We start from the raw sequence: 26,669 nt of genomic DNA, 5'->3' as shown, positions 1-26,669 counted from the left end.
CAATTTAAATTGTTGTAATAACACAACAATAGAAAACACCATTAAAAAATGTCCGACTTGGTTGAGCACGGCGGCTCACACCTGTAATCCCAGCACTTTAGGAGGCCAAGGTTGGAGGATCACTTGAGGCCAGGAGTTCAAGACCAGCCTGGGCAATGTAGTGAGACCCCTTGCTGTCTCTACCAAACAAACAAAAATGCCCAGCTCAGTGAATTTGTGTTCAGTGGAGACCCTGCGGTCACCCTCTAGTGGAAAGAGACAACAATGGCAAGGGAGCGAAGGCACCTGAGTCCTCCGGGTCCCACGCCCTGGCCGCTAACCTCCCCTGCCCTGCCTGCCAGCCTCTTTGCCCTGCCCTGGGGGCAACTACTGCCCTAACTCTGACAGCGGCCACCTCCTCATTTTTCTGAATGGGTTTATTGCCCAAACACGTGTCCCTTAACACGACACTTAGCCTTAGCTGTTTTATATTTGTGTCTTGTTTTTAGTCCATATGTTCCTCCCCTGGCTTTTTCCCCTTGCTGCTCATTTGAGGGAGAAATGTCATGTGTCTCACGGTTCCCCCAGTGGGATTTCGCTTGCTCTGAGTTTTGGAGTGTCTGTAACATTTCCCTCTGTCCTGTGTGTTTTTTGCAAACTGGTAGTTGAATGTAGAGGCTTAATCCAGTTCTAAATTTCTGGAGAAGGCTACTTTGTAGATGGTGTATTCCTCACCAGGAGATACGTAAGGGCTCTGCCTCTGTGTGTCAGCAGCCCTGGCCGCTCTAGGCTTAGATCCTTCACTGCAAAAAGAGGTGGCATGGTGGTGCAACTCCCATTCTGCTTTATTTGCTGGAATACCTTTTTTGTTTGTTTGTTTGTTTGTTTGTTTTTTGAGATGGAATCTCACTCTGTTGCCCAGGATGGAGTGCGGTGGCATGATCTCGGTTCACTGCAACCTCCACCTCCCAGGTTCAAGCAGTTCTCCCTGCCTCAGCCTCCAGAGTAGCTGGGATTACAGGGGCATGCCACCGCACCCAGCTAATTTTTGTAGTTTTAGTAGAGATGGGGTTTTGCCCTGTTGGCCAGGCTGGTCTTGAACTCCTGACCTCAGGTGATCCACCCCCTTCGGCCTCCCAAAGTACTGGGGTTATCGGTGTGAGCCACCGCGCCTGGCCCATTTGCTGGAATACTTTTATACAGGCAGACTGTCATCTGGTTACTCAGTAGTACAGTTTGTATAAGAAAGGCAGGACCTTTTCCTTAACTTACCAGTTTTCAGAACAAGGAGTTGGCTTCCATATTTTCCTCTGGCAGTGACCAGTTCATGTTCTTTCATTGCTGAGAGCTCGTGGGCTTCAGTGCACATGCCGTTTTAATCCATTGCTGCCGTCACCTTATTGAGCCTCGGCGTGCCCCCTCTTTTGCTGGTAGGAGCTACTCCCGAGTCCCTTACACTCAGCCCTGTTGTAGTTGATAGTTTTGTGGCTGTCTATCTGATATGGTAAGATATTCCTGGCTCATCTTAAAATAAGCTGTTTCTCCTGGAAGCCCCATTTTTCTCTTTTCTTTCTTCCCTTTTCTTCCCTTTCCCTCCCTTCCTTCCTTCCTTTCTTTCTTTCTTTCTTGCTTTCTCTTTCTTTCTTTCTTTTCTTTTCTTTTCTTTTCTTTTTTTGAGATAGAATGTCACTCTTGTTGTTCAGGCTGGAGTGCAATGGCGTGATCTCGGCTCACTGTAACCTCCGCCTCCCGAGCTCAAGCGATTCTCCTGCCTCAGCCTCCACAGTAGCTGGGATTACAGGCACCCGCCACCACACCCGGCTGATTTTTGTATTTTTAGTAGAGACGAGGTTTTGTCATATTGGTCAGGCTGGTCTCGAACTCCTGACCTCAGGTGATCCGCCCACCTCGGCCTCCCAAAGTCCTGGGATTCTAGGTGTGAGCCACCGCGCCCAGCTCCCATTTTACTTTTAATGGGAAATGGTGTTTTGAGAACACAGCGTGGGCACCATGGATACTCATTGTTGCCATCTGTCATTGTTGCCGTCTGTCATTGTTTCCTGGCCTCTCCCATAGACTGAGGTAATGAACGCATCTGCTCCGTAGGTCACACTGATACTCAAATTCAGGGCCACGGAGTTTCATTAACCCCTCTGTCTGTTCACATGTGTGGTTCCCTTTTCCCCTGTGGCAAGTCCTAGCCTTTAAGGACACCGGGCGTGACCGGATGACCAGTGGGCATCCACCTGCTTTAGTCCATCACGGACCAGCCCTGCCCGAGGCTTGACCGTGGTTAGAAGGTTCCCATGCACGTGCCTCCTCCCCGCCCCGCGTGTCCATATGTTGGAGTGCCCAGCCTCCGCCTGCGCTGCCTTCTGTAGCGCCGTCCACTCTTCCCCGCTCCCATCGTCTCCAGGTCCGCTTTTTCCCTGTTGTTTTTGAAGCTCATTCCCCAGCAGTTTCTGAAGGAAGAGCCCTTTCTCGGGAACAGTATTCTCTGAATTTGTGCCTGTGGATGACAGTGTGCTGCCTTCTACTTCAAAGTCAGTTTGGCTGGAAATACAGTCCTTGGCCGCATTTTCTGTCCTTAAGTATTTTCCTTCGGCATAAGGTGTTAATTGATGTTCTCGTTTGCCATGCACTATGTAGGAATTGTTCTGTTTGCTTGGGTGCCCAGAGGATGTTATTCTTACTAAAGTGACTAGTAATGAAAACGTAGCCTGTCCAGTCTGACCCAGAAAAAGTATCTGTGTCTGCACGTCTTTAAATTCATCAAAGGTGATGGACGCCTGTGTCGGTGCTCCCGGGTGGAAAGGGTGATATTGGGACGTTGTGCACATGGGGTGTGCCTGTCCTGGGCAGATGGGAGAGCAGGTTTTGGTGAGCATGCGCCACTGGCAGCCTCACCGCACGGTGATGGGCACCTTGCTCAGAGTCTTGGGTCCACAAGCCACGTTACCTGACACGATCACGCACCTTTCACTCTGTGTGATTAGTATCTTTTTGGAAAAAACAACCCTGAAACTCAGTTACTGATAAGCAGAGTATTTCTCGTAAGACAGAATAAGGAAAAATGGGAAAACCCCACCCGGTCCACAGTACATTCCTGAGAAATGAGCCTCTGTGGGTTCCCGGCTGCCCAGCTCTCCCTGTGCGCTGGTGCATCAGAGGTGAAAGCGTTGCCGGTGCTCCTGTCCCTCACGTGGGTGAAACAGGAGTGAGCGAGAAGCGCAGGCTCCTTCGAAGAGACACAGCCTGGGGCGTGCTGCCCACCGGCGGCTGAAGGGGCTTCCATCGGGGTGGCCGGCTGGATTTCCCTGGTGGGGGTGACCAGCTGAGTTTCTGTGGTGGGGGGTGACTATCTGGGCTTCTGTGGTGGGGGTGAGGTGGTGGTGACAGCCTGGGCTTCCCTGGTGGGGTGACAGTCTGGGCTTTCATGGTAGGGGTGACTGTTTGCGTATCCGTGGTGGGGTGATTGTGTTTCCATGGTGGGGGTGACTGTCTGGGTTTCCGTGGCGGGGTGGCTGTCTGGGTTTCCGTGGCTGGGTGACTTGTCTGGGTTTCCGTGGCTGGGTGACTGTCTGGGTTTCCGTGGCGGGGTGGCTGTCTGGGTTTCCGTGGCGGGGTGGCTGTCTGGGTTTCCGTGGCGGGGTGGCTGTCTGGGTTTCCGTGGTGGCGTGACTGTCTGAGTTTCTGTGGTGTGATTGTCTGGGTCTCCCTGGTGGGGGTGACTGAGTTTCTGTGGTGGGGTGACTGTCTGCGTGTCCGTGGTGGGGTGATTGTGTTTCCATGGTGGGGGTGATTGGGTTTCCATGGTAAGGGTGACTGTCTGGGTTTCCATGGTGGGGGTGATTGTCTGGGTTTCCGTGGTGGGGTGACTGTCTGCGTGTCTGTGGTGGGGTGACTGTCTGGGTCCCCGTGGTGGGGGTGACTGTCTGAGTTTCCATGTTGGGGTGATTTTCTGTGTTTCCGTGGTGGGGGTGACTGGGTCTCCGTGGTGGGGGTGACTGTATGGGTTTCCATGTTGGGGTGATTTTCTGTGTTTCCGTGGTGGGGGTGACTGTCTAGGTTTCTGTGGTGGGGGTGAATGAGCATCCGTGGTGGGGTGACTGAGCTTCTTCCCACTGATGTACCATTTGTCATCTGCAGCAGACTCTGACAAGCGTCATGCCAGTGACTTCGCCCTGTGGAAGGCGGCCAAACCCCAGGAGGTGTTCTGGGCCTCTCCCTGGGGACCCGGGAGGCCGGGCTGGCACATCGAGTGCTCTGCCATCGCTAGGTAAGGTGCCTGCCGCTTCATGGGGGTTGGGGCTCAAGTTCCCCTGGTGCCTGCTCAGGGCAGCAGAGGATGTGCATGGGAGCAGGTGCAGCCTGGCACGTGTGCCCATGGGTTATTTTTTGGGAAGAGATTTTTGCTGGAGTGTGACGGGCCATGGAACGGGGCGAACGAAACCCATGACACATCAAGCTTTCCTGACCTCAGCACTTCCTCCGTTTAGTGGAGAGGCTGCTTTTTGGTTCACACTTGCCGCTGACCTGTTCCCTCACCCTTCTCTGTAGTGGCTGGTGCTTGGGGCCCTGGAGGAGAGTGCTTGCACCTACATCCCTCCTCGCTTCGCACTTCTCTAGCCCCCAAATCCCTCTCCGCCTTCCCGCCAGCTCTTCTAGCTCAGGCAGCTCGCATGCCAGGGTGCTCTGTGGCGGAAATCTCCAGCTCCTCCCAGATCTTCCTGGAGTTCCCCAGCCACCCTCATGTGGGTCCTCTGTCACCAAAGCTCCTCTTCCCACTGTCTGCCCGGGACCGCGGCTGTCTGCCACCCCCACTCAGTCACACGACACTGCTCTCCTGGCCCACTGTGGCATCCCCTACTCTGGAAACACCCTCTCTGTCCTGGTTTCTGCCTCTCAGTAGAGCTTTCTCCGCCTTCTCCCTGGTCTCCTTTGGACGCACCTCAGGTTTCCACACCCTGTGGCTCTGCCCGCAGCCAGGGGCACCTTGGGTGGGGTGTGTGAAAGACAGCATACTGCCCGTGCCCTGTGCTGCACAGCTGCCCATGGGGCTCGCCACAGTTAGTTTCGTGTTCTTGTTTTTTTGTTTTGAGACGGAGGTTCGCTGTTCTTGCCCCGGTTGGAGTGCAATGGTGCGATCTCGGCTCACCGCAACCTCCGCCTCCCAGGTTCAAGCGATTCTCCTGCCTCATCCTCCTGAGTAGCTGGGATTACTGGCATGCGCCACCACCCCGGCTAATTTTGTATTTTTAGTAGAGACGGGATTTCTCCCTGTTGGTCAGGCTGGTCTTGATCTCCTGACCTCAGGTAATCCGCCCGCCTTGGCCTCCCAAAGTGCTAGGATTACAAGTGTGAGCCACTGCGCCTGGCCCACGGTTAGTTTGTTACCATGGTGCTGGTTTGTGTGGCCTGACCCTCTACAGGCAGCAGGGTACCCGGCCGCGCGTTTAGACTGTTCCTAGCGTTTCACTGTTACAGATCTCCCTAGTGAATAACCATGCGTATGTTTCCTATTTGTAGAAATAGGGTTTTTTTTTCATTATACTTTAACTTCTAGGGTACATGTGCACAATGTGCAGGTTTGTTACATCTGTATACATGTGCCATGTTGGTGTGCTGCACCCATTAACTCCTCATCTACATTAGGTATATCTCCTAATGCTATCCCTCCCCACTCCCCCACCCCACGACAGGCCCCGGTGTGTGATGTTCCCCACCCTGTGTCCAAGTGTTCTCATTGTTGAATTCCCACCTATGAGTGAGACTATGCAGTATTTGGTTTTCTGTCCTTGTGATAGTTTGCTCAGAATGATAGTTTCCAGCTTCATCCATGTGCCTACAAAGGACATGAACTCATCCTTTTTTATGGCTACATAGTATTCCATGGTGTATATGTGCCACATTTTCTTAATCCAGTCTATCATTGGTGGACATTTGGGTTGGTTCCAAGTCTTTGCTATTGTGAATAGTGCCACAATAAACATACGTGTGCATGTGTCTTTATAGCAGCATGATTTATAATCCTTTGGGCATATATCCAGTAATGGGATGGCTGGGTCAAATGGTATTTCTAGTTCTAGATCCCTGAGGCATCGCCACACTGTCTTCCACAATGGTTGAACTAGTTTACAGTCCCACCAACAGTGTAAAAGTGTTCCTATTTCTCCACATCCTCTCCAGCACCTGTTGTTTCCTGACTTTTTAATCACTGCCATTCAAACTGGTGTGAGATGGTATCTCATTGTGGTTTTGATTTGCATTTCTCTGATGGCCAGTGATGATGAGCATTTTTTCATGTGTCTGTTGGCTACATAAATGTCTTCTTTTGAGAAGTGTCTGTACATATCCTTCGCCCACTTTTTGATGGGGTTGTTTGATTTTTTTCTTGTAAATTTGTTTGAGTTAATTGTAGATTCTGGATATTAGCCCTTTGTCAGATGGGTAGATTGTGAAAATTTTCTCCCATTCTGTAGGTTGCCTGTTCACTCTGATGGTTGTTTCTTTTGCTATGCAGAAGCTCTTTAGTTTAATTAAATCCCATTTGTCAATTTTGGCTTTTGTTGCCATTGCTTTTGGTGTTTTAGTCATGAAGTCCTTGCCCATGCCTATGGCCTGAATGGTATTGCCTGCGTTTTCTTCTAGGGTTTTTATGGTTTTAGGTCTAACATTTCAGTCTTTAATCCATCTTGAATTAATTTTGTGTAAGGATAGGGATCCAGTTTCAGCTTTCTACATATGGCTAGCCAGTTTTCCCAGCATTGTTTATTAAATAGGGAATCCTTTCCCCATTTCTTTTTTTGTCAGGTTTGTCAAAGATCAGATGGTTGTAGATGTGTGGTATTATTTCTGAGGGCTCTGTTCTGTTCCATTGGTCTATATCTCTGTTTTGGTACCAGTACCATGCTGTTTTGTTTACTGTAGCCTTGTAGTATAGTTTGAAGTCAGGTAGCATGATGCCTCCAGCTTTGTTCTTTTGGCTTAGGATTGTCTTGGCAATGCGGGCTCTTTTTTGAACTTTAAACCATATGAACTTTAAAATAGTTTTTTCCAATTCTGTGAGAAAAGTCATTGGTAGCTTGATGGGGATGGCATTGAATCTATAAGTTACCTTGGGCAGTATGGCCATTTTCACGATATTGATTCTTCCTATCCATGAGCATGGAATGTTCTTCCATTTGTGTCCTCTTTTATTTCATTGAGCAGTGGTTTGTAGTTCTCCTTGAAGAGGTCCTTCACATCCCTTGTAAGCTGGATTCCCAGGTATTTCATTCTCTTTGAAGCAATTGTGAATGGGAGTTCACTCATGATTTGGCTCCCTGTCTGTTATTGGTGTATAGGAATGCTTGTGATTTTTGCACATTGATTTTGTATCCTGAGACTTTGCTGAAGTTGCTTATCAGCTTAAGGAGATTTTGGGCTGAGATGATGGGGTTTTCTAAATATACAATCATGTCATCTGCAAACAGGGACAATTTGACTTCCTCTTTTCCTAATTGAATACCCTTTATTTCTTTCTCCTGCCTGATTGCCCTGGCCAGAACTTCCAACACTATGTTGAATAGGAGTGGTGAGAGAGGGCATCCCTGTCTTGTGCCAGTTTTCAAAGGGAATGCTTCCAGTTTTTGCCCATTCAGTATGATATTGGCTGTGGGTTTGTCATAAATACCTCTTATTATTTTGAGATACGCCCCATCAGTACCTAGTTTATTGAGACTTTTTAGCATGAAGGGCTGTTGAGTTTTGTCAAAAGGCCTTTTCAGCATCTATTGAGCTAATCATGTGGTTTTTGTCTTTGGTTCTGTTTATGTGATGGATTACGTTTATTGATTTGCGTAGGTTGAACGAGCCTTGCATCCCAGGGATGAAGCCCACTTGATCGTGGTAGATAAGCTTTTTGATGTGCTGCTGGATTTGGTTTGCCAGTATTTTATTGAGGATTTTTGCATTGATGTTCATCAGGGCTATTGGTCTAAAATTCTCCTTTTTTGTTGTGTCTCTGCCAGGTTTTGGTATCAGGATGATGCTGGCCTCTTAAAATGAGTTAGGGAGGATTCCCTCGTTTTCTATTGATTGTAATAATTTCAGAAGGAATGGTATCAGTTCCTCCTTGTACCTCTGGTAGAATTCGGCTGTGAATCCTTCTGGTCCTGGACTTTTTTTGGTTGGTAGGCTATTAATTATTGCCTTAATTTCAGAGCCTGTTATTGGTCTATTCAGGGACTCAACTTCTTCCTGGTTTAGTCTTGGGAGGGTGTATGTGTCCAGGAATTTATCCATTTCTTCTAGATTTTCTAGTTTATTTGCATAGAGGTGTTTATAGTATTCTCTGATGGTAGTTTGTATTTCTGTGGGATTGGTGGTGATATCCCCTTTATCATTTTTTGTTGTGTCTATTTGATTCTTCTCTCCTGTCTTCTTTATTAGTCTTGCTAGCGGTCTATCAATTTTGTTGATCTTTTCAAAAAACCAGCTTCTGGATTCATTGATTTTTTGAAGGGTTTTTTGTGTCTCTATCTCCTTCAGTTCTGCTCTGATCTTAGTTATTTCTTGCCTTCTGCTAGCTTTTGAATGTGTTTGCTCTTGCTTCTCTAGTTCTTTTAATTGTGATGTTAGGGTGTCAGTTTTAGATCTTTCCTGCTTTCTCTTGTGGGCATTTAGTGCTATAAGTTTCCCTCTACACACTGCTTTAAATGTGTCCCAGAGATTCTGGTATGTTGTGTCTTTGTTCTTATTGGTTTCAAAGAACATCTTTACTGCTGCCTTCATTTCATTATGTACCCAGTAGTCATTCAGGAGCAGGTTGTTCAGTTTCCATGTAGTTGAGAGGTTTTGAGTGAGTTTCTTAATCCTGAGTTCTAGTTTGATTGCACTGTGGTCTGAGAGAGAGTTTGTTACAATTTCTGTTCTTTTACATTTGCTGAGGAGTGCTTTACTCCCAAATATGTGGTCCATTTTGGAATAAGTGCGATGTGGTGCTGAGAAGAATGTATATTCTGTTGATTTGGGGTGGAGAGTTCTGTAGATGTCTATTAGGTCCGCTTGGTGCAGATCTGAGTTCAATTCCTGGATATCCTCGTTAACTTTCTGTCTCGTTGATCTGTCTAATGTTGACAGTGGGGTGTTAAAAGTCTCCCATTATTATTGTGTGGGAGTCTAAGTCTCTTTGTAGGTCTCTAAGGACTTGCTTTATGAATCTGGGTGCTCCTGTATTAGGTGCATATATATTTAGGATAGTTAGCTCTTCTTGTTGAATTGATCCCTTTACCATTATGTAATGGCCTTCTTTGTCTCTTTTGATCTTTGTTGCTTTAAAGTCTGTTTTATCAGACACTAGGTTTGCAACCCCTGCTTTTTTTTGTTTTCCTTTTGTTTGGTAGATCTCCCTTCATCCCTTTATTTTGATTGAGCCTATGTGTGTCTCTGCATGTGAGATGGGTCTCCTGAATACAGCACACTGATGGGTCTTGACTCTTTATCCAATTTGCCAGTCTGTATCTTTTAAGTGGAGCATTTAGCCCATTTACATTTAAGGTTAATATTGTTATGTGTGAATTTGATCCTGTCATTATGATGTTAGCTGGTTATTTTGCTCGTTAGTTGATGCAGTTTCTTCCTAGCCTTGATGGTCTTTACAATTTGGCATGTTTTTGCAGTGGCTGGTACTGGTTGTTCCTTTCCATTTTTAGTGCTTCCTTCAGGAGCTCTTGTAAGGCAGGCCTGGTGGTGACAACATCTCTCAGCATTTGCTTGTCTGTGAAGGATTTTATTTCTCCTTCACCTATGAATCTTAGTTTGGCTGGATGTGAAATTCTGGGTTGAAAATTCTTTTCTTTAAGAATGTTGAATATTGGCCCCCACTCTCTTCTGGCTTATAGAGGTTCTGCCAGGAGATCTGCTGTTAGTCTGATGGGCTTCCCTTTGTGGGTAACCTGACCTTTCTCTCTGGCTGCCCTTAACATTTTTTCCTTCATTTCAACTTTGGTGAATCTGACAATTATGTGTCATGGAGTTGCTCTTCTCAAGGAGTATCTCTGTGGCGTTCTCTGTATTTTCTGAATGTGAATGTTGGCCTGCCTTGTCAGGTTGGGGAAGTTCTCCTGGATAATATCCTTAAGAGTGTTTTCCAACTTGGTTCCATTCTCTCTGTCACTTTCAGGTACACCAATCAGACGCAGATTTGGTCTTTTCACATAGTCCCATATTTCTTGGAGGCTTTGTTCATTTCTTTTTACTCTTTTTCCTCTAAACTTCTCTTCCTGCTTCATTTCATTTATTTGATCTTGAATCACTGATACCCTTTCTTCCACTTGATCAAATTGGCTACTGAAGCTTGTGCATTCATCATGTAGTTCTCATGCCATGGTTTTCAGCTCCATCAGATCATTTAAGGTCTTGTCTATGCTGTTTATTCTAGTTAGCCATTCGTCTAATCTTTTTTCAAGATTTTTAGCTTCTTTATGATGGGTTCAAACATCCTCCTTTAGCTCGGAGAAGTTTGTTATTACCGATCGTCTGAAGCCTTCTTCTCTCAACTCATCAAAGTCATTCTCCGTCCAGCTTTGTTCCATTGCTGGTGAGGAGCTGCGTTTCTTTGGAGGAGAAGAGGCACTCTGATTTTTAGAATTTTCAGCTTTTCTGCTCTGGTTTCTCCCCATCTTCGTGGTTTTACCTACCTTTGGTCTTTGATGGTGGTGACATACAGATGGGGTTTTGGTGTGGATGTCCTTTCTGTTTGTTAGTTTTCCTTCTAACAGTCAGGACCCTCAGGTGCAGGTCTGTTGAGTTTGCTGGAGGTCCACTCCAGACCCTATTTGCCTGGGTATCACCAGCAGAGGCTGCAGAACAGCAAATATTGCAGAACGGCAAATGTTGCTGCATGATCCTTCCTCTGGAAGCTTCGTCTCAGAGGGGACCTGGCTGTATGAGGTGTCAGTCAGCCCCTACTGGGAGGTGTCTCCCAGTTAGTCTACTCGGGGATCAGGGACCCACTTGAGGAGGCAGTCTGTCTGTTCTCAGATCTCAAACTCCATGCTGGGAGAACCACTACTCTTCAAAGCTGTCAGACAGGAACGTTTAAGTCTGCAGAAGTTTCTGCTGCCTTTTGTTCAGCTATGCCCTGTCCCCAGAGGTGGAGTCTACAGAGGCGGGCAGGCCTCCTTGAGCTGTAGTGGGCTCCACCCAGTTCGAGCTTCCTGGCCGCTTTGTTTACCTACTCAAGCCTCAGCAATGGCGGGTGCCCCTCCCCCAGCCTCACTGGGGTGTGAACTGCCTTGCAGTTATATCTCAGACTGCTGTGCTAGCAGTGAGCGAGGCTCCGTGGGCGTGGGACCCTCCGAGCCAGGCGTGGGATATAATCCTGGTGTGCCATTTGCTAAGACCCTTGGAAAAGCACAGTATTAGGGTGGGAGTGTCCTGATTTTACAGGTACCCTCTTTCACAGCTTCCCTTGGCTAGGAAAGGGAATTCCCCGACCCCTCGCACTTCACAGGTGAGGCGATGCCCCACCCTGCTTCAGCTCACACTCCGTGAGCTGCACCCACTGTCTGACAAGCCCCAGTGAGATGAACCCGGTACCTCAGTTGGAAATGCAGAAATCACCCGTCTTCTGCGTCGCTCATGCTGGGAGCTGTAGACTGGAGCTGTTCCTATTCGGCCATCTTGGAAACGGCACCAGAAATGGGTTTTAAAAAAATCACTGTTAACTCATGGATTTTAGTATATTTGATAGCAAATATTTATTTTAATAAACAGTTTTTAAAAATTAGAAACACAGGAAAGGATGATTAAGGTAAACATTTTAAGCTAGTAGCTACATCAGAGATTTTCAGATGGATAAATCCAGTCACCCCGAAACCTGTGGGCTTTGTATCCGGGATGGGTTTCCTGGCTGGGTGTAGAGGGGGTTTGGGTGGAGATAATTATCTCCCACACGAGGACTCTGCTCCATTCATGGACTCCCAGACAGCTTGAGTATTCAGCCCCGAGTAGGGTTGCCCCATTCCACCAGGAGGGAAGGCCTTGTCCCCCACGACCTGCCTGTCTAAATTTTGGTGGGTCTTCTTTAAGACCCAGAAAGAGATTCCCTTTTCTGCTAAGCCCCCACCACTTGCACTGTGGTTATGCGGCTCATCTGGAAACACTTCCGTCATTCCTCAGACCTCAAACCCTGTTGTTAGTAGGAAGCATGGGCCTGACTTTTGATGAAAAAAAAGTAAAAATGTCCAGTCACCAGTCACACTTTACTTCTATGTGTTTATCAATACTTAATAGCAGACTATGGCATATAAACTGGGTTGTAGATTCATTTTTTTAGATTCAAATAATTTCTCTAAAGCAGGTAGAAAACATTTAGTGAGTTTCAAATGTAATGTTATGTGAAATTCTTATTTTTGTTGAAAGATTAAATAATGAAGAGACCATTATTGTTGTTCCTTCTGAGCCTTCTCTGATTTTAAAATAGGTGTAACGTAGAGATCAGGAGCGAAACTAACATAGTGAAGGTTGTGGCCCCATAGTTCAGCTTGTGAAACTTTCACGTGGTTGTGTTGGCTTCAGATCTTCGGAAGGGAGAATTGCCCATCCAAATACAAATGAGGCCCCTCCCATCCCCTCCCCCACTCCTGGTCCCACAGTCTCCTTCACAGCATTTGAACTGCAGGGAATGTTAGAGTTACCCTAAGACGACCCGTCACTAAGATGTAAAAATCATTTTTTTTTTTTTTTTTTTGAGATGGAGTCTTGCTCTGTCGCCCAGGCTGGAGTGCAGTGGCGCGATCTCGGCTCACTGCAAGCTCCGCCTCCCGGGTTCACGCCATTCTCCTGCCTCAGCCTCCCAAGCAGCTGGGACTACAGGCGCCCGCCACCATGCCTGGCTGATTTTTTGTATTTTAGTGGAGACGGGGTTTCACCATGTTAGCCAGGATGGTCTCGATCTCCTGACCTTGTGATCCGCCTGCCTCAGCCTCCCAAAGTGCTGTGTTTACAGGCGTCAGCCACCGCGCCCGGCTAAGATGTAAAAGTCTTAGAACGTCACACTACAGCGTGTGTTTCTGTGATGCCTGTTTCCCCAGGCTCGAGACCTCCGTGTGCAGTCCTTCCCCGAGCACAGGGAACCAGACCAGTGGGAGCAGGAAGGACCTCTGCGAGGTGTTGGCACCTTAGAAATTTCTCTATCTATCATTTTAAGAAAATCCACCGGCCTGCTGCGTCGCCATGCTTCTGCAGCTGTTCCAGGGACAGAGCTTCGAGTGGGCTGGCCCAGCCTCATTTCCCCCATCAACCCCATTAATTTTTTTGTATGGGTTTGCAGAAACGCGGTTTTTATGGAGGCATGGCACAGCACTGTAGGAGAAATGGCAACCTGTGTTGCTTTGAACTCTCTTACCTTGTTATTCGTAGGTGACTGTTAGTTACACTTGCAAGAGCCAAATGAAACACTGTCATGATTTTATAGTTCCATCTCTTGTTAAAATTGGAAAACCACTAAACTCTACCTATTGAAAGTAAGTAAAGGTAATTTTTTGAGTTGAAAAAGAAAGAAAGAAAAAGACAGAGAAAAAAAGAACCTGGAGCAAAAAGTATTAAGTCCCTTTACTAGGATGAAAAGTCATGAATTACGGGTTTGTGATGACAGGATTTCAGTTTTCATTTGAATCAGTTAAATTATCATGCAAATTGATGTAAAATTGAGATCCATTTATTCATTGAATTAAAAAGGCTGGAAGGAATAAATAGATGAGGTTAGAAGAAAATATGTTGCTTGATTGAATGAATTCACTACTTTGCACTGTGTCTTGCAGTATGGTATTTGGAAGTCAACTGGATATCCATTCAGGTGGGATAGATTTAGCTTTTCCACATCATGAAAACGAAATTGCACAGTGCGAAGTCTTTCATCAGTGCGAGCAGTGGGGAAATTATTTTCTGCATTCTGGTAAGTAATAACTTCAGATTAATTTGTTCTATTTCAATTCTAGCAGTTCTGTCTTTGTCAGCGGAACAGCTACATTTGGAAATACATAGTAGATCAGCTAATAGGTCAAGAAACGGATTTGCCTCTTAAATTATTTTTGAGTTTCAATCATTTGAACATGAGCTTCCTTGGATTGCAGCAATGATTATACCTTTTTGGAACTGACTAGAATATGGAAAATGTTTGGCAATGCTGTTCTATATAAGGTTTCTTTCAAGTAAAACTATTAAGAAGGAACTTGAAGTAGTACAATGTAACGATAATTATGAACACTCCTTTCTGAAGCTATAATATTGTCACTAGACATCTCTGCCATCTTCTAATAACATTGCCCTTTCTTCCACTGTTCAAACACCTAACTGATGAACCCCAGCTGTCTGCTCTCAGAAGTGGATGCAACACCATGAGTTAAGCAACACCTCGAACCCAGCAGTTTTGGAATTCACTTGGATGCACTGGAAGAGTCATATTTCCAAGTTTACAGGGTCACGATTAACTAGTCTTATTACCTTTTGGGGATGGACAGCTAAGGTATTTGAGATGAAGAAAGACAAAGAGTGTTTGGTAGTGATAGGATTTGGAGATGCAAACTTCGACATCTAAAATACAGAAAATTAACAAATACTATTTTTTGAAGTCCTTGAATTGGGAAATTAGGATGTCACAGTAAAGTGACATTAAGTGCAGAAGTGCTCTGGTTTTCTGGTCCGCAGCAGAGTTCACTTGGGTTTCTTCGTGAAAGTACATGAGGCTGATTGCCCCGAAGTCACTTCCTGCAGCATGTCCTTCACCCCGGGCTTACCCTGTTGAGTCGGGGGACCCAGCAGGCGGCTCTGCCCCTACCATTACCTACTGTGTCTGCCTCTCACAGTGCCCCAGTTTTTGTCTAAAAATGAAGCAGAAACAAAGCTGGCTGCGCGGCTGTTTGAGGACTTAGGAGCTGTTGTCCAGCACCCCATACCATTTCCCTGGGGAGGGCTCAGCACTAGCTGAAATCCACTTTATTCCGGTGTCGGTGGAGTTTCTAATCAGAACAAACACCTGCCGCCCTCACTTCCGTTTCAGCTGGCGCTCACGTGGGAAGGGGGTGCACACTGCCCGGTGGTGGAATATTTAAGGCATCACCCCTCGGGGAGCCGAGCACTGATTTCCACAGCCGGGGGCCTGCACTCCACTTTTGACCATGGGGAAGGAGGTCTCTCTTCCGTGGCCCAAGGACTTCTGAATTGTGTTCTTGGAGAGAAGGCGTGCTGGGAGCCCAGCTAGTGGGGCTGAGACACTGTGTCTCAGGCACAGAGGTAGTCGTGTCCCTCGTCCCAGATGAAGAAGGATAAAGAGTGTTTGGTAGTGATAGATTTGGAGATGCAAACTTTGACATCTGAAATACAGGAAATTAACAAATACTAGTTTTTGAAACCCTTGAATTGGGAAATTAAGATGTCACAGTAAGGTGACATTAAATGCAGAAGTGCTCCAGTTTTCTGGTCCGCAGCAGGGTTCACTTGGGTTTCTTCACGAAAGTAAATAGATGAGACTGATTGCCCCGAAGTCACTTCCTCGTTGACTTCGTTCAGAGCTCAGTTCAGCGCTCCCTGAACTGTCTGAGGAGCTGGAGTTGCTCCCTCCGCAGGCACGTTTCTGTCTGCAGGTTTATCCTGTTCAGTAGGTCAGGGTTTGTTACTGACAACCATGACCTGCTGTGAGCCCTTCTGCGAGTGTGGAGCTGGGGGGCAGGAAGGGCGGCCTTAGCTGTGCCGACGCTTCGTCCTGTCAGGTAATGAGGAGGGGCCGGGGTCTAGAAACGGAGGTTGTGTTCACCTTCTGATGTGGGAATGGGAAAGCATTTGTTGTTGTTGTTGAAACAATTTCGCTCCGTCCCCCAGCCTGGGAGTGCAGTGGCACTATCTGAGCTCACCGCAACCTCTGCCTCCTGGGTTCAAGCAATTCTCCTGCCTCAGCTGTTCTAGTAGCTGGGACTACAGGTGCATACCACCATACCCGGCTAATTTTTGTATTTTTAGTAGAAGCAGGGTTTCACCATGTTGGCCAGGCTGGGCTCAAACCCCTGACCTCAAGTGATCTGCCACCTCTGCCTCCCAAAGTGCTGGGATTATAGGCGTGAGCCACCGCACGTGGTGGGAAAGTTTTGTTGCTATTTTTCAGTGATTTTTTACTACCTGTTAAGATACCAGCGATCTTTTTCGTACTAGTTTGGCCCCAAACAAAACATCAGTGTCTCCTGACGCAGGAGAAGTGACACCTGTTCTCCTGTACCCAGTGGATGGAAGAGCTAAGTGGGCAGACACTATCCCAGCCTGTTAGGGCTGCTATAGCCAAATACTGAAAGCGGGCATGTTATGAACAACAGCAATGAATTCCTCACAGTTCTGCTGGCTGGGAGTCCTGCGTCAGCGCACTGGCAGACTCGGTGTCTCGGGAGGGCCTGCTTCCCATTTGTAGACGGCAGTCAGCTCTCGAGGGGCCTCTGTTATAAGAGCACTGATTCCATTCACACTGGCTCTGCCCCTGTGACCTCATCACCTCCCACAGGCCCTGCGTTCAGTTACCGTCACCTGAGGGCTGAGGATTTTGACAGGAATTTGGGAGGACATAAACATTCAGGCCTTAGCAAATGTGTTTTATTTTCCAACTATCATCAATTTTTAAAAATCAGAATCGCGCTTGGTGTAATCACATTATATAGAATTACATGTTCAAAGTTATAAATGTTTTTTGGAAATCACATTCTAATTGGTTGGTTGGTTTATTTATTTATTTATTTATTTATTTATTTATTTATTTATTTATTTTTGAGGCAGAGTCTTGCTCTGTGGCCCAGGCTGGAATGCAGTGGCATGAACATAGCTCACTCTAGGCCCAACCTCCTGGGCTCAAGTGATCCTCCCACCTCAGTCTCCTGAGTTGTTGGGATGTTGGGACTGCAGGTGTGCCCCACCACGCCCAGCTAATTTTTTATTTTTTTTGTAGAGACCGGGTGTTGCCATGTTGCCCAGACTGGTCTCCAAACTCCTGGGCTCAAGCGGTCCTTCCACCTTAGCCTCCCAAAGGGCTGGTATTACGGGTGTGAGCCACTGCGTCCGGCCTGGAGCACTCCTGTTTGAAGTTGTGTCAGAAAAAGAGGAAGAGTCTTCTGTTAGAAACAGAAAGCCCTTCTCTTGGAGATAAGCCTTGTAAAAAGCTACAGGCCAGGGAGAATTTCAGGGTCAGATTTAGGAGTTCCTTAAATGAGTTTGGTTTTCCTCCTGTCTTTCACATACGTAGGGGATGAAATAATACCCAGGTCATCAAAGTCTGTGAAAACAACTGCAACAGGACCTCTGATTCTTCCCACTCAGAGACCCACAAGTGCCACTCTGGTTTTGAACAACGGTCAACAAGCTTCACCGCCAAGTGCCTGATTTGCCAAATGAGAACTTTGTCGTTTCTTCAGATGCTGACCAGTATCTGAATTCAGTATCTCTGAATTACAGGAGAGGAGAAAATAGATGAAATACTGCTGTCGGTACTACGGTTGCTGGCTCTTGTTTAGCTTCTGAGTCAGCTGGGGCACCCCTGCCATCTGCTCTCAGTGTGGGGCTGGGTGTCCCTGCACCGTGGAACAAGGGCAGGTCGTGTCTTCCCGGAAGGCCCAGCACGGGTGAAGATTTGGGGGCAGATTTATACCAACATACACTGGTCTATACATTGGATATGTGCAGGTTCCCATTCGTTTCCTGGGGAGCCATGTGTCCCTGAGGCCAGAGTCTCCTCACCCAGCTCAGACTGAATGCTTTTGTTTTTGTTTCAGGGCATTTGCACACCAAAGGCAAAGAAGAAAAAATGTCCAAATCATTAAAAAACTACATCACTATTAAGGTAACGTGCTTTTTGTATTGTATCTCTGAGGTACCGATAGCTTGTGCAACCCATCTTAAAGGCTTCTGTGTCATTTGAGAACCATGGAATCCCATTCCCAGTGCCCTCTGGCCCCTTTCTTATGACGAGACCTGCCTCACCTCCCTCCCACTTTAAGTGGCTCTCCGCCTAATCGCTCCCTCAGCTGTGCGCCTCCTGCAGGTTTCCGCAGTCCCTTTCTTGGTGGAGCTTCCCTTTCTCTTTCCGCGTTTCAAGGCCGGCGCCCTCTTCCTTGCCTTTTCCTTTTATAATGGTTGTCTCCCTCTTGGCGCATCTGCTGACTTCCTTCCCGCCCTCACCCACTGCCTCCTACTGGTGTGGCTTTGGGATTTGTTTAGGTTTTGCTGTTTGCCTTTAATAGGCTCAGAGCGGGCTGGATCCTTAACCAACCTGAAAAACGGCATCGTGCTATGGTGCTGACACATGGAATGTGAATTTCCGTGTGAATGGAAAACGGGCGCACCCACGGAGGGCTCTGGTTGACATAGTTTGAACTCCTCCTTTGTCTTCTGGCCTGTCTTTAAAGCCAGATTTAATTTAATTGCAAAATAAATGGAGAAGAATAGTATCCAGATCTCACCGCCTAAATAGCAAACCAGTGAAAGCTGTACCCATCAGATTTAGGATACACCAACAGGGACTGCTCCTCACAAAATAATTTGTATATAGTTTCCTTAAGTAGAATTTTTCCATTTTATCTTAGGCAAAATTTCAAACCGATAGAAAAGTTGAAAGAAACATCACTATGGCTCCACCCAGATTCAATAGTTGTGATGATTTTGCTGTATTTGCTGTGTAGGATCTTTTTCCCCTACCCAGCTTAGATTCTCCCACCGGGGAGCCCAAATTAAATTAGTAAATTAGACTCTGGCCAAAGACAGATTAGCAAGAGAAAAACAAAGAGAAATGTGTTAGAGCGTGCACGGCACACGTGGAGGTGGAGCACAGGGTTGCATGACACAGAGGAAGGTTGGAGCCCGGGGCCACAGGGTTGCATGACGCAGAGGGGGTCCAAACCCAGCCACGGGGTTGCATGGTATGCAGTGGGGTCGGAGCCCGGCCATGGGGTTGCATGACGCAGAGAGGGGCTGGAGCCCGGCCACAGGGTTGCATGACGCAGAGGGGGGCTGGAGCACGGCCACGGAGTTGCATGATGCAGAAGGGGGTCCGAAGCCGGCCACGGGGTTGCATGACGCAGAGGGGGGTCAGAGCCCAGCCACGGGGTTGCATAACGCAGAGCGGGGTCGGAGCCCGGCTATGGGGTTGCATGACACAGAGGGGTGTCGGAGCCCAGCCACAGGGTTACATGATGCAGAGGGGGGTCGGAGCCCAGCCACGGGATTGCATGATGCAGAGGGGGGCCAGAGCCCGGCCACGGGGTTGCATGACGCAGAGGGGGGCCGGAGCCCGGCCACGGGGTTGCATGATGGTGGGGGGGGGGGGGTCAGAGCCCAGCCACGGGGTTGCATGACGCGGTGGGTGGTCAGAGCCCAGCCACGGGGTTGCATGACACAGAGGGGGGCCAGAGCCAGCCATGGGGTTGCATGACACAGAGGGGGTCGGAGCCCGGCCACGGGGTTGCATGATGCAGAGGGGGTCGGAGCCCGGCCACAGGGTTGCATGACGCAGAGAGGGGTCCGAACCTGGCCATGGGGTTGCATGGTGCAGAGTGGGTCGGAGCCCGGCCACTGCAGGGACCTTGCTTTATTGAGCTTCACTTTACCGCACTTCGCAGATGCTGTGTCTTTACAGATTGAAGGTTTGTGGCAGCCCTGCACCAAGCAAATCTGTTGGCACGCTTTTGCCAACAGCATGTTCTCACTTCCTTTTTGTGTGTCATGTTTGGGTAATTCTTGCAATATTTCAAAGTTTCTTATTATTAAATCTGTTATGGTGATCTGTGGTCAGTGATCTCTGATGTTACTGTTGTAATTATTTTGGGGCTCCATGAACCACATCCATGGAAGACAGAACTTAGTATGTGTTGTGCATGTTCTGACTGCTCCACCAACTGTCCATTCCCTTCAATCTGCCCCTCCTTGGACTCCCCTATTCCCTGAGACACAACATAATTGAAATTAGGCCAGTTACTAGCCCTACAGTGGCCTCTAAGTGTTCAAGTGAAAGGAAGAGTCACACATCTCTCACTTTCCATCAAAAGCTAGAAATGCTTAAGCTTAATGAGGAGGGTATGTCAAAAGCTGAGACAGGCTGAAAGCTAAGCCTCTTGCACCAAATATTTAGCCAAGTTGTGAATGCAAAGGAAAAGTTCTTGAAGGAAATCAAAAGTGCTATTCCAGCGAACACACGAATGATTAGCAAGCAAAACAACCTTATTGCTGATAATGGAGAAAGTTTGAGTGGTCTGGATAGAGAGATCAAACCAGCCACAACATTCCTGTAAGCCACAGCCTAATCTGGAACAAGGCCCTAACTTTCTTCAGTTCTATGAAGGCTGAGAGAGATGAGAAAGCTGCAAAGAAAAGTTGGAAGCTAGCAGGGGTTGGTTTGTGAGGTTGAAGGAAAGAAGACCTAGCTAAAATAAGTGATGAAGGTGGCCACACTAAACAGCAGATCTTTCGAATGTAGATGAAATTGCCTTCTATTGGAAGAAGATGCTGTCTAGGACTTTTGTAGCTAGAAAGAAGTCAATGGCTGGCTTCAGAGCTTCAAAGGACAGGCTGACTATTGTTAGGGGCTAATGTAGCTGGTGACTTTAAGTTGAAACCAGCGCTCATTGACAATTCAAAAAATCCTAGGGCCCTTGAGAATTACGCTAAGTCGGCTGGGTGCAGTGGCTCACGTTTGTAATCCCAGCACTTTGGGAGGCCCAGGTGGGCAGATCATGAGGTCAGGAGTTCGAGACCAGCCTGGTCAACACAGTGAAACCCTGTCTCTACTAAAAATACAAAAATTAGCTGGGCATGGTGGTGGACGCCTGTAATCCCAGCTACTTGGGAGGCTGAGGCAGGAGAATCGCTTGAAACCTGGGAGGCGGAGCTTGCAGTGAGCCGAGATTGTGCCACTGCACTCCAGCCTGGGCGACAGCTAGACTCCATCTCAAAAAAAAAAAAAAAAAAAGAATTATGCTAAGTGTACTCTCCCTGTGCTGTATACGTGGAATATCAAAGCCTGTATGACGGCACATCCATTTACAGCATGGTTTACTGAATATTTTAAGCCCACTGTTAAGACCTACTGCTCAGAAAAAAGGATTCCTTTCCAAATATTGACAGTGCACCTGGTCATCCAGGAGCTTTGATGGAGACATACAATGAGAGTAATATTGTTTTTATGCTGCTAACAGAACATTCTGCAGCCCATTGATCAAGGAATAATTTCAACTTTTAAGTCTTATTATTTAAGAAAAATATTTCATAAGGCTATAGCTGCCATAGATAGTGATTCCTCTGATGGAGCTGGGCAAAGTAAATTGGAAACCTTCTGGAAAGGATTCACCATTCTAGATGCCAGTAAGAACATGTATGATTGATGGGAATAGGTCAAAATATTAACATTAACAGGAGTTTGAAAGAAGTTAAGTCCAACTCTCATGGTTGACTTTGAGGGGTTCAGGACATCATTGGAGGAAGTCACTGCATATATGGTGGGAATAGCAAGAGAACTATTGGAATTGGAAATGGATCCTGGAGATGTGACTGAACTGCTGCAACCTCATGATAAAAGTTGAACAAACGAGGAGTTGCTTCTTATGGATGAGCAAAGAAAGTGGTTTCTTGAGATGGAATCTACTCCTGGTGAAGATGCTGTGGACATTGTTGAAATGACAACAAAGGATTTAGACTATTGCATAAATTTAGTTGATAAAGCAATGGCAGGGTTTGAGAGGATTGGCTCCAATTTTGAAAGACATTCTGCCATGGGTAAAATGCTATCAAACATTGGATGCTACAGAGAAATCTTTCATGAAAGGAAGAGTCAATTGATGGCACAGACTTCATTATTGTCTTGTTTTAAGAAATTGCCACAGTAACTCAGCCTTCATCAACCACTACCTTGATTGGTCAGCAGCCATAATATTGAATCAAAACCTTCCACCAGCAAAAAGATGACTCACTGAAGGCTCATATGATTGTTAGCATTTTTGTTAGCAATAAAATATTTTTTCATTAAGGTACGTACATTGTTCTTTCAGACATAATGCTATTATATACTTAATAGACTGCAGTATAATAGTGTAAACATAACTTTTATATGCACTGGGAAACCAGAAAATATGTGTGCCTTGCTTTATTGTGATATTCGCTTTATTGTGGTGGTCTGGAACCAACCCCTCAGTATGTCTGAGGTCTGCCTGTGAACCATGCTAGGCCAAACAAAAAAAAAAAAAAAAGGAGATTTGGGCTTGAGGAGGGGGCAGGCAAGTTTTGGGAGGGTGACTAGAAAAAGTGATAAACAAGGATTATTGAGTAAAATTTGTTTTGCAGATTGAGCCTCTCTATTGAGAGTTGTTAGGGAGTCCTCACCCTGCTACAGCAGGATACATCTTTTACAACTGGGAGCTTTGTTTACAAGGAAAACTTGCACCCTGTTTTTAGAGCATTTCCTGCATCTGCTTGTTCTCAGTGGTCTTTAGCTCAAAATAATCTGTATGCCAGGGAGGCATATTCAGGGCTGGCAGGCTGTGGTACCCTTCAGGGGCTTTATCTGTGTTTATGGGAGTGGTGAGCGTGTGTGTGCATGTGCACATTTGTGTGAGCATGTGTGCACATGGACGCCTGTATATAATGCTTGTTATTGACCATTAGGAAATACATTGAAGACATCATGACACTTCTCTATTCTGTAACCAACTCCTAAAAATAAGGATGCTTTCCTACATAATCCAAACACCTAAAAAGTTAGCAGTAATTTCTTAATATTATCTAGTCTGTAGTCTGTTTTTCTTTTTTTGTTTGTTTGTTTTTTGTTAGTCTCACTATCACCCAGGCTGGAGTACAGTGGCGTGATCTCAGCTCACTGCAACCTCCACCTCCCAGGTTCAAATGATTCTCCTGCCTCAGCCTCCCGAGTAGCTGGGATTATAGGTGCACACCACCATGCCTGGCTAATTTTTGTTTTGTTTTGTTTAGTAGAGACAGGGTTTCACCATGTTGGCCAGGCTGGTCTGGAACTCCTGACCTCAGGTGATCCACCTGCCTCAGCCTCCCAAAGTGCTGGGATCACAGGCATGAGTCACCACGCCTGGCCTGTTTTCTCCAGTTATCCCCAAAATGTGTTTTATACTTTTATTTTTAAACGAGGAGTTGATCAAGGTTCATGTGTTGCATTTGTATGTTGTGTCTTTTTAGGGTTTTTTTAAATGTGGTTAAAAAAACCACATAACATAAAAGTTATCATCTTAACCATACAGTTCAGTAGTGTTAATATGTTCACATTGTTATGCAACAGATCTTTAGAATTTTTTCATCTTGTAAAACCAAAACTGTGGACTCACTGAACAACTTCCCATTTCCCCTTTCCCCAGGCCTTGGCAACAACCCTTCTACTTTCTGTTTCTATGATTTTGGCTGCTCTAGATCTCATGTAAGTGGAATCACATAGTAATTGTCATTTTGTGACTGGCTTATTTCACTTAGCATGGTGTCCTCAAGATTCACCTGTGCTATATTCCATGTCAAAATTTCCTTCCTTTAGGCTGAATTATATTTCATTGTTCTTTCTGGGTTTCTAATCTAATCTACAGCAGTCTTTCTACTTTTATTTTTCCTGTGGTGTTGACTTTTTGAAGAGATTGGGCCACTTGTCTTGTTGAACATCCCACATTTTGGATTTGTCTGTTTCGTTGTGTTGTCATTTAGCTTGTTCTTCTATCTCCTGTAGTTTGTTTCACGGGAAGTGAGGGTTAAAGGGTCAGTTTGATCCAGGTAGAAGCTTTTTGGCAGGAATACCTTGTAGTTGATGCTGTGAACTCACAGTGCATTCCCTGGGGGCTGCAAGGTCAGGTTGTCCTACAATTCATGATGGTGAGTTTTACCATTTGTTAAGGAATGACTACCAGATCCCTCTACTGCAGAGTTTATTTTCTTCTTATGAATATTAAGCATCTGAGAGGTGGCATGCTGCATGGTAATTTGTTTCCTAATAACCTTCCACCCTATGGTTTTAGCGGCTTCACTTTGATCATGTACTTCATTGGTTATTGCAAAGTCATGGTTGTCTAATTGCTCCCTCTTTTACATTTATTAGTTGGCATTCTTCTTAAAGAAAAGTGTTTTTGTCTTTCTTTTTTTAGTAGACAGAGTCAATGATTTATATTTATTTAGTGTATTGTCAATTCAGTCATTATCTTTTGGGTGTTGAAATCATCCCAGATTTAGCCAGGGAGGGCTCTTCTGACTGGCTCCGGTCCCCCAGGGACAGGCCCCTCGGCCTCTGTTGTGCCCTCCTGCACCTGCCTGCCTTTTGCTTTCCTACCCAGACCTGCCGTTTCTCCAAGCAGCCACCCTGCCTTTGAGGGGAAATGGGATTTTGAAGGCAAGATTTGGGCACTGCGATGTTGATTGCTACCAGAGTGACACTGCGTCTACGCTTTTTCAGGGGTCAGAGCTAGGGGAGAGGGAGATAAACCTGCACATACAAAATAGATTCCTTATTTGGGTTAATTTTGATATATCCAAATAAAATTTAATATCACAGGGCTTTTTAGTTTTAGCTCTTTATTTTCCTCTCTTACTAAACATCTTATAAGAGCATATCAACTTTTTGTTTTATCTTAAAATACACACAAAATAAATTTAAAAACTTAATACCAATATTACCGTTAACAGTAAAACTATTGAGTAAAACTTAAGGCTTCTCTTATTTCTTTTTAAACTAATAGCTTTATTGAAATGTAATGCACATACTATATAAGTATACTATTTAAATGGTACTGCTTAGTGGTGTGTAGGATATTCGCAGTTGTGAAACCACCACTATCTAAGAACGTTTTTTTTTCTTTTTGAGACAGAGTCTCACTGTGTTGCCCAGGCTGGAGTGCAGTGGCACAATCTTGGCTCACTGCAAGCTCCGCCTTCCGGGTTCACGCCATTCTCCTGCCTCAGCCTCCTGAGTAGCTGGGACTACAGGCGCCCGCCACCACGCCTGGCTAATTTTTTGTATTTTTAGTAGAGACGGGGTTTCACCATGTTAGCCAGGATGGTCTTGATCTCCTGACCTTGTGATCCACCTGCCTCGGCCTCCCAAAGTGCTGGGCTTACAGGTGTGAGCCACCATGCCCGGCCTCTAAGAACGTTTTTATCACCCCAAAAAGAAACGCCACATCCATGGGCCATCACTTCTCACTCCCACCTCCTCCCAGCCCCTGACAGCCGCTCATCTACTTTCTGTTTCTGTGATTCACCTATTCTGCACTGAGATTTCTTTTTCTCGTAGACTGCACCCCACTAAAGCTCTGTGGTCTGCACATACACTCGCAGCATGTAATGATCTCCTTTCATTAACACAAGAGGTTCATTTGCTCTGTTTGTTTCCGGTGTGGTGGTCTCTCTCTTCCCCTTTTCAATTTACTTTTTGTTTTGTCTTTTTTAAGAGTCTTGCTCTGTCACCCAGGCTGTAGTGCATTAGTGTGATCTCAACTCACTGCAACCTCTGCCTCCCAGGTTCAAGCGATTCTCATGCCTCAGCCTCCCAGGTAGCTGGGATTACAGGCCTACACCACCACACCCAGCTAATTTTTGTATTTTTAGTGGAGATGGGGTTTCACCATGTTGGCCAGGCTGGTCTTGAACTCCTGACCTCAGGTCCACCTGCCTCGGCCTCCCAAAGTGCTGGGATTACAGGCGTGAGCCACTGCATCCAGTCCCAATTTACTTTTATTTGTCATATCTGTGAAACATTTGCAGGGTTCAGCATTAACACTAAAGAGAGCATGGAGAAGGCTGGCCTGGAGCCCGCCTGCACCCATTTCTTCCCCAGCAGCCACGGTTGTGTTCTCTGTTTTGGATTCGCCTTCCTGTGTTCCATTACACACGATAGGCCAATACGCATAAACCTTTCTCCTCTGTCTCATTCATGAGGCAGTGTCGTATGCATGCCGCCTCTTCCCTAACAATTTAAGTGAGGTTTTAATTTGATTATAGACATGATGGGTTTAATTTCAGAAAGTTTGAAAACTGCAGACAAGATGGAGAAGCACACGGTAGAAAAACTCAAAGGTACTAAGTCTGGAAAGCAGGCCTCCTGCCCGACAACGTTCACTGTTGCCCGGCTTCTCTCCTGAAGCAGCGGTTAGTTTTCTCGGAGCAGGTGTGTGTGTGCACACATCTCCCTATAGCTGTGCTTCTCACTTTCCCTTCACACACAGTGGTGTAGTTTTGCGCTTGCTTGATTAATCTCTTGGCCTCAGTCGGTTTTCTACCATATGGAGTTGGTTCATTCTCTCAAATGGCTGCGTAGTCCAGTGTGTGGGTGCAGCTTAGTTAAAGAAGCCCCTATTGATGGTCATTTAAATCCTACTGTATTTTCCACTAGGGTATGTGCATTTTAAATTTTCACAGACATTGCCATGTCTGCATTATTTTTAGCAGCCCCTTAGTGGCTCATGGCAGTGAGGCACCGTGATTTTATTTCCCTGTTGTTGGGCTTGTTTGTGAGACCTGTACTCTGCAGGCTGCAGTGCTGTGATGAATATCCTTTAGCTAAATATCTGTGCACATCTAATGATTAGTGACTTGAGAAAAGTGCCTTGAGGTAGAATCGCACATCAGAAGATACGGGCACATTCGGAATGTTTTGGACAGAGCCCCTGGTGACTTTATCAATGAGTGTG

The 26,669-nt window shown here is 46.3% G+C and overlaps 1 protein-coding gene across 7 annotated transcripts in view; it reads left to right on the top strand.

Annotated features, from left to right (window-relative positions):
• Nucleotides 1–26,669, top strand: part of CARS2 (cysteinyl-tRNA synthetase 2, mitochondrial) — a 65,940-nt gene that overhangs the window by 25,365 nt on the left and 13,906 nt on the right. For 3 of the 7 annotated variants that reach the window (XM_055360430.2, XM_004054733.4, XM_055360429.2), the window contains exons 7-9: nt 4,129–4,258; nt 13,788–13,921; nt 17,769–17,836. In XM_055360430.2, coding sequence (XP_055216405.1) covers nt 4,129–4,258; nt 13,788–13,921; nt 17,769–17,836 — 332 coding nt within the window. Of the gene's footprint in view, nt 1–4,128; nt 4,259–13,787; nt 13,922–17,242; nt 17,837–26,669 lie in introns of those variants that run through there. The other 4 variants (XM_055360431.2, XM_019039588.3, XM_031001394.3 and 1 more) reach the window with 3 other exon arrangements.

The sequence above is a fragment of the Gorilla gorilla genome, chromosome 14 (assembly GCF_029281585.2).
Source record: "Gorilla gorilla gorilla isolate KB3781 chromosome 14, NHGRI_mGorGor1-v2.1_pri, whole genome shotgun sequence".
Classification (NCBI taxonomy): Eukaryota; Metazoa; Chordata; class Mammalia; order Primates; family Hominidae; genus Gorilla; species Gorilla gorilla.
The sequence above is the reverse complement of the archived record's forward strand: the minus strand, read 5'-3'. Positions and strand labels throughout refer to the sequence as shown.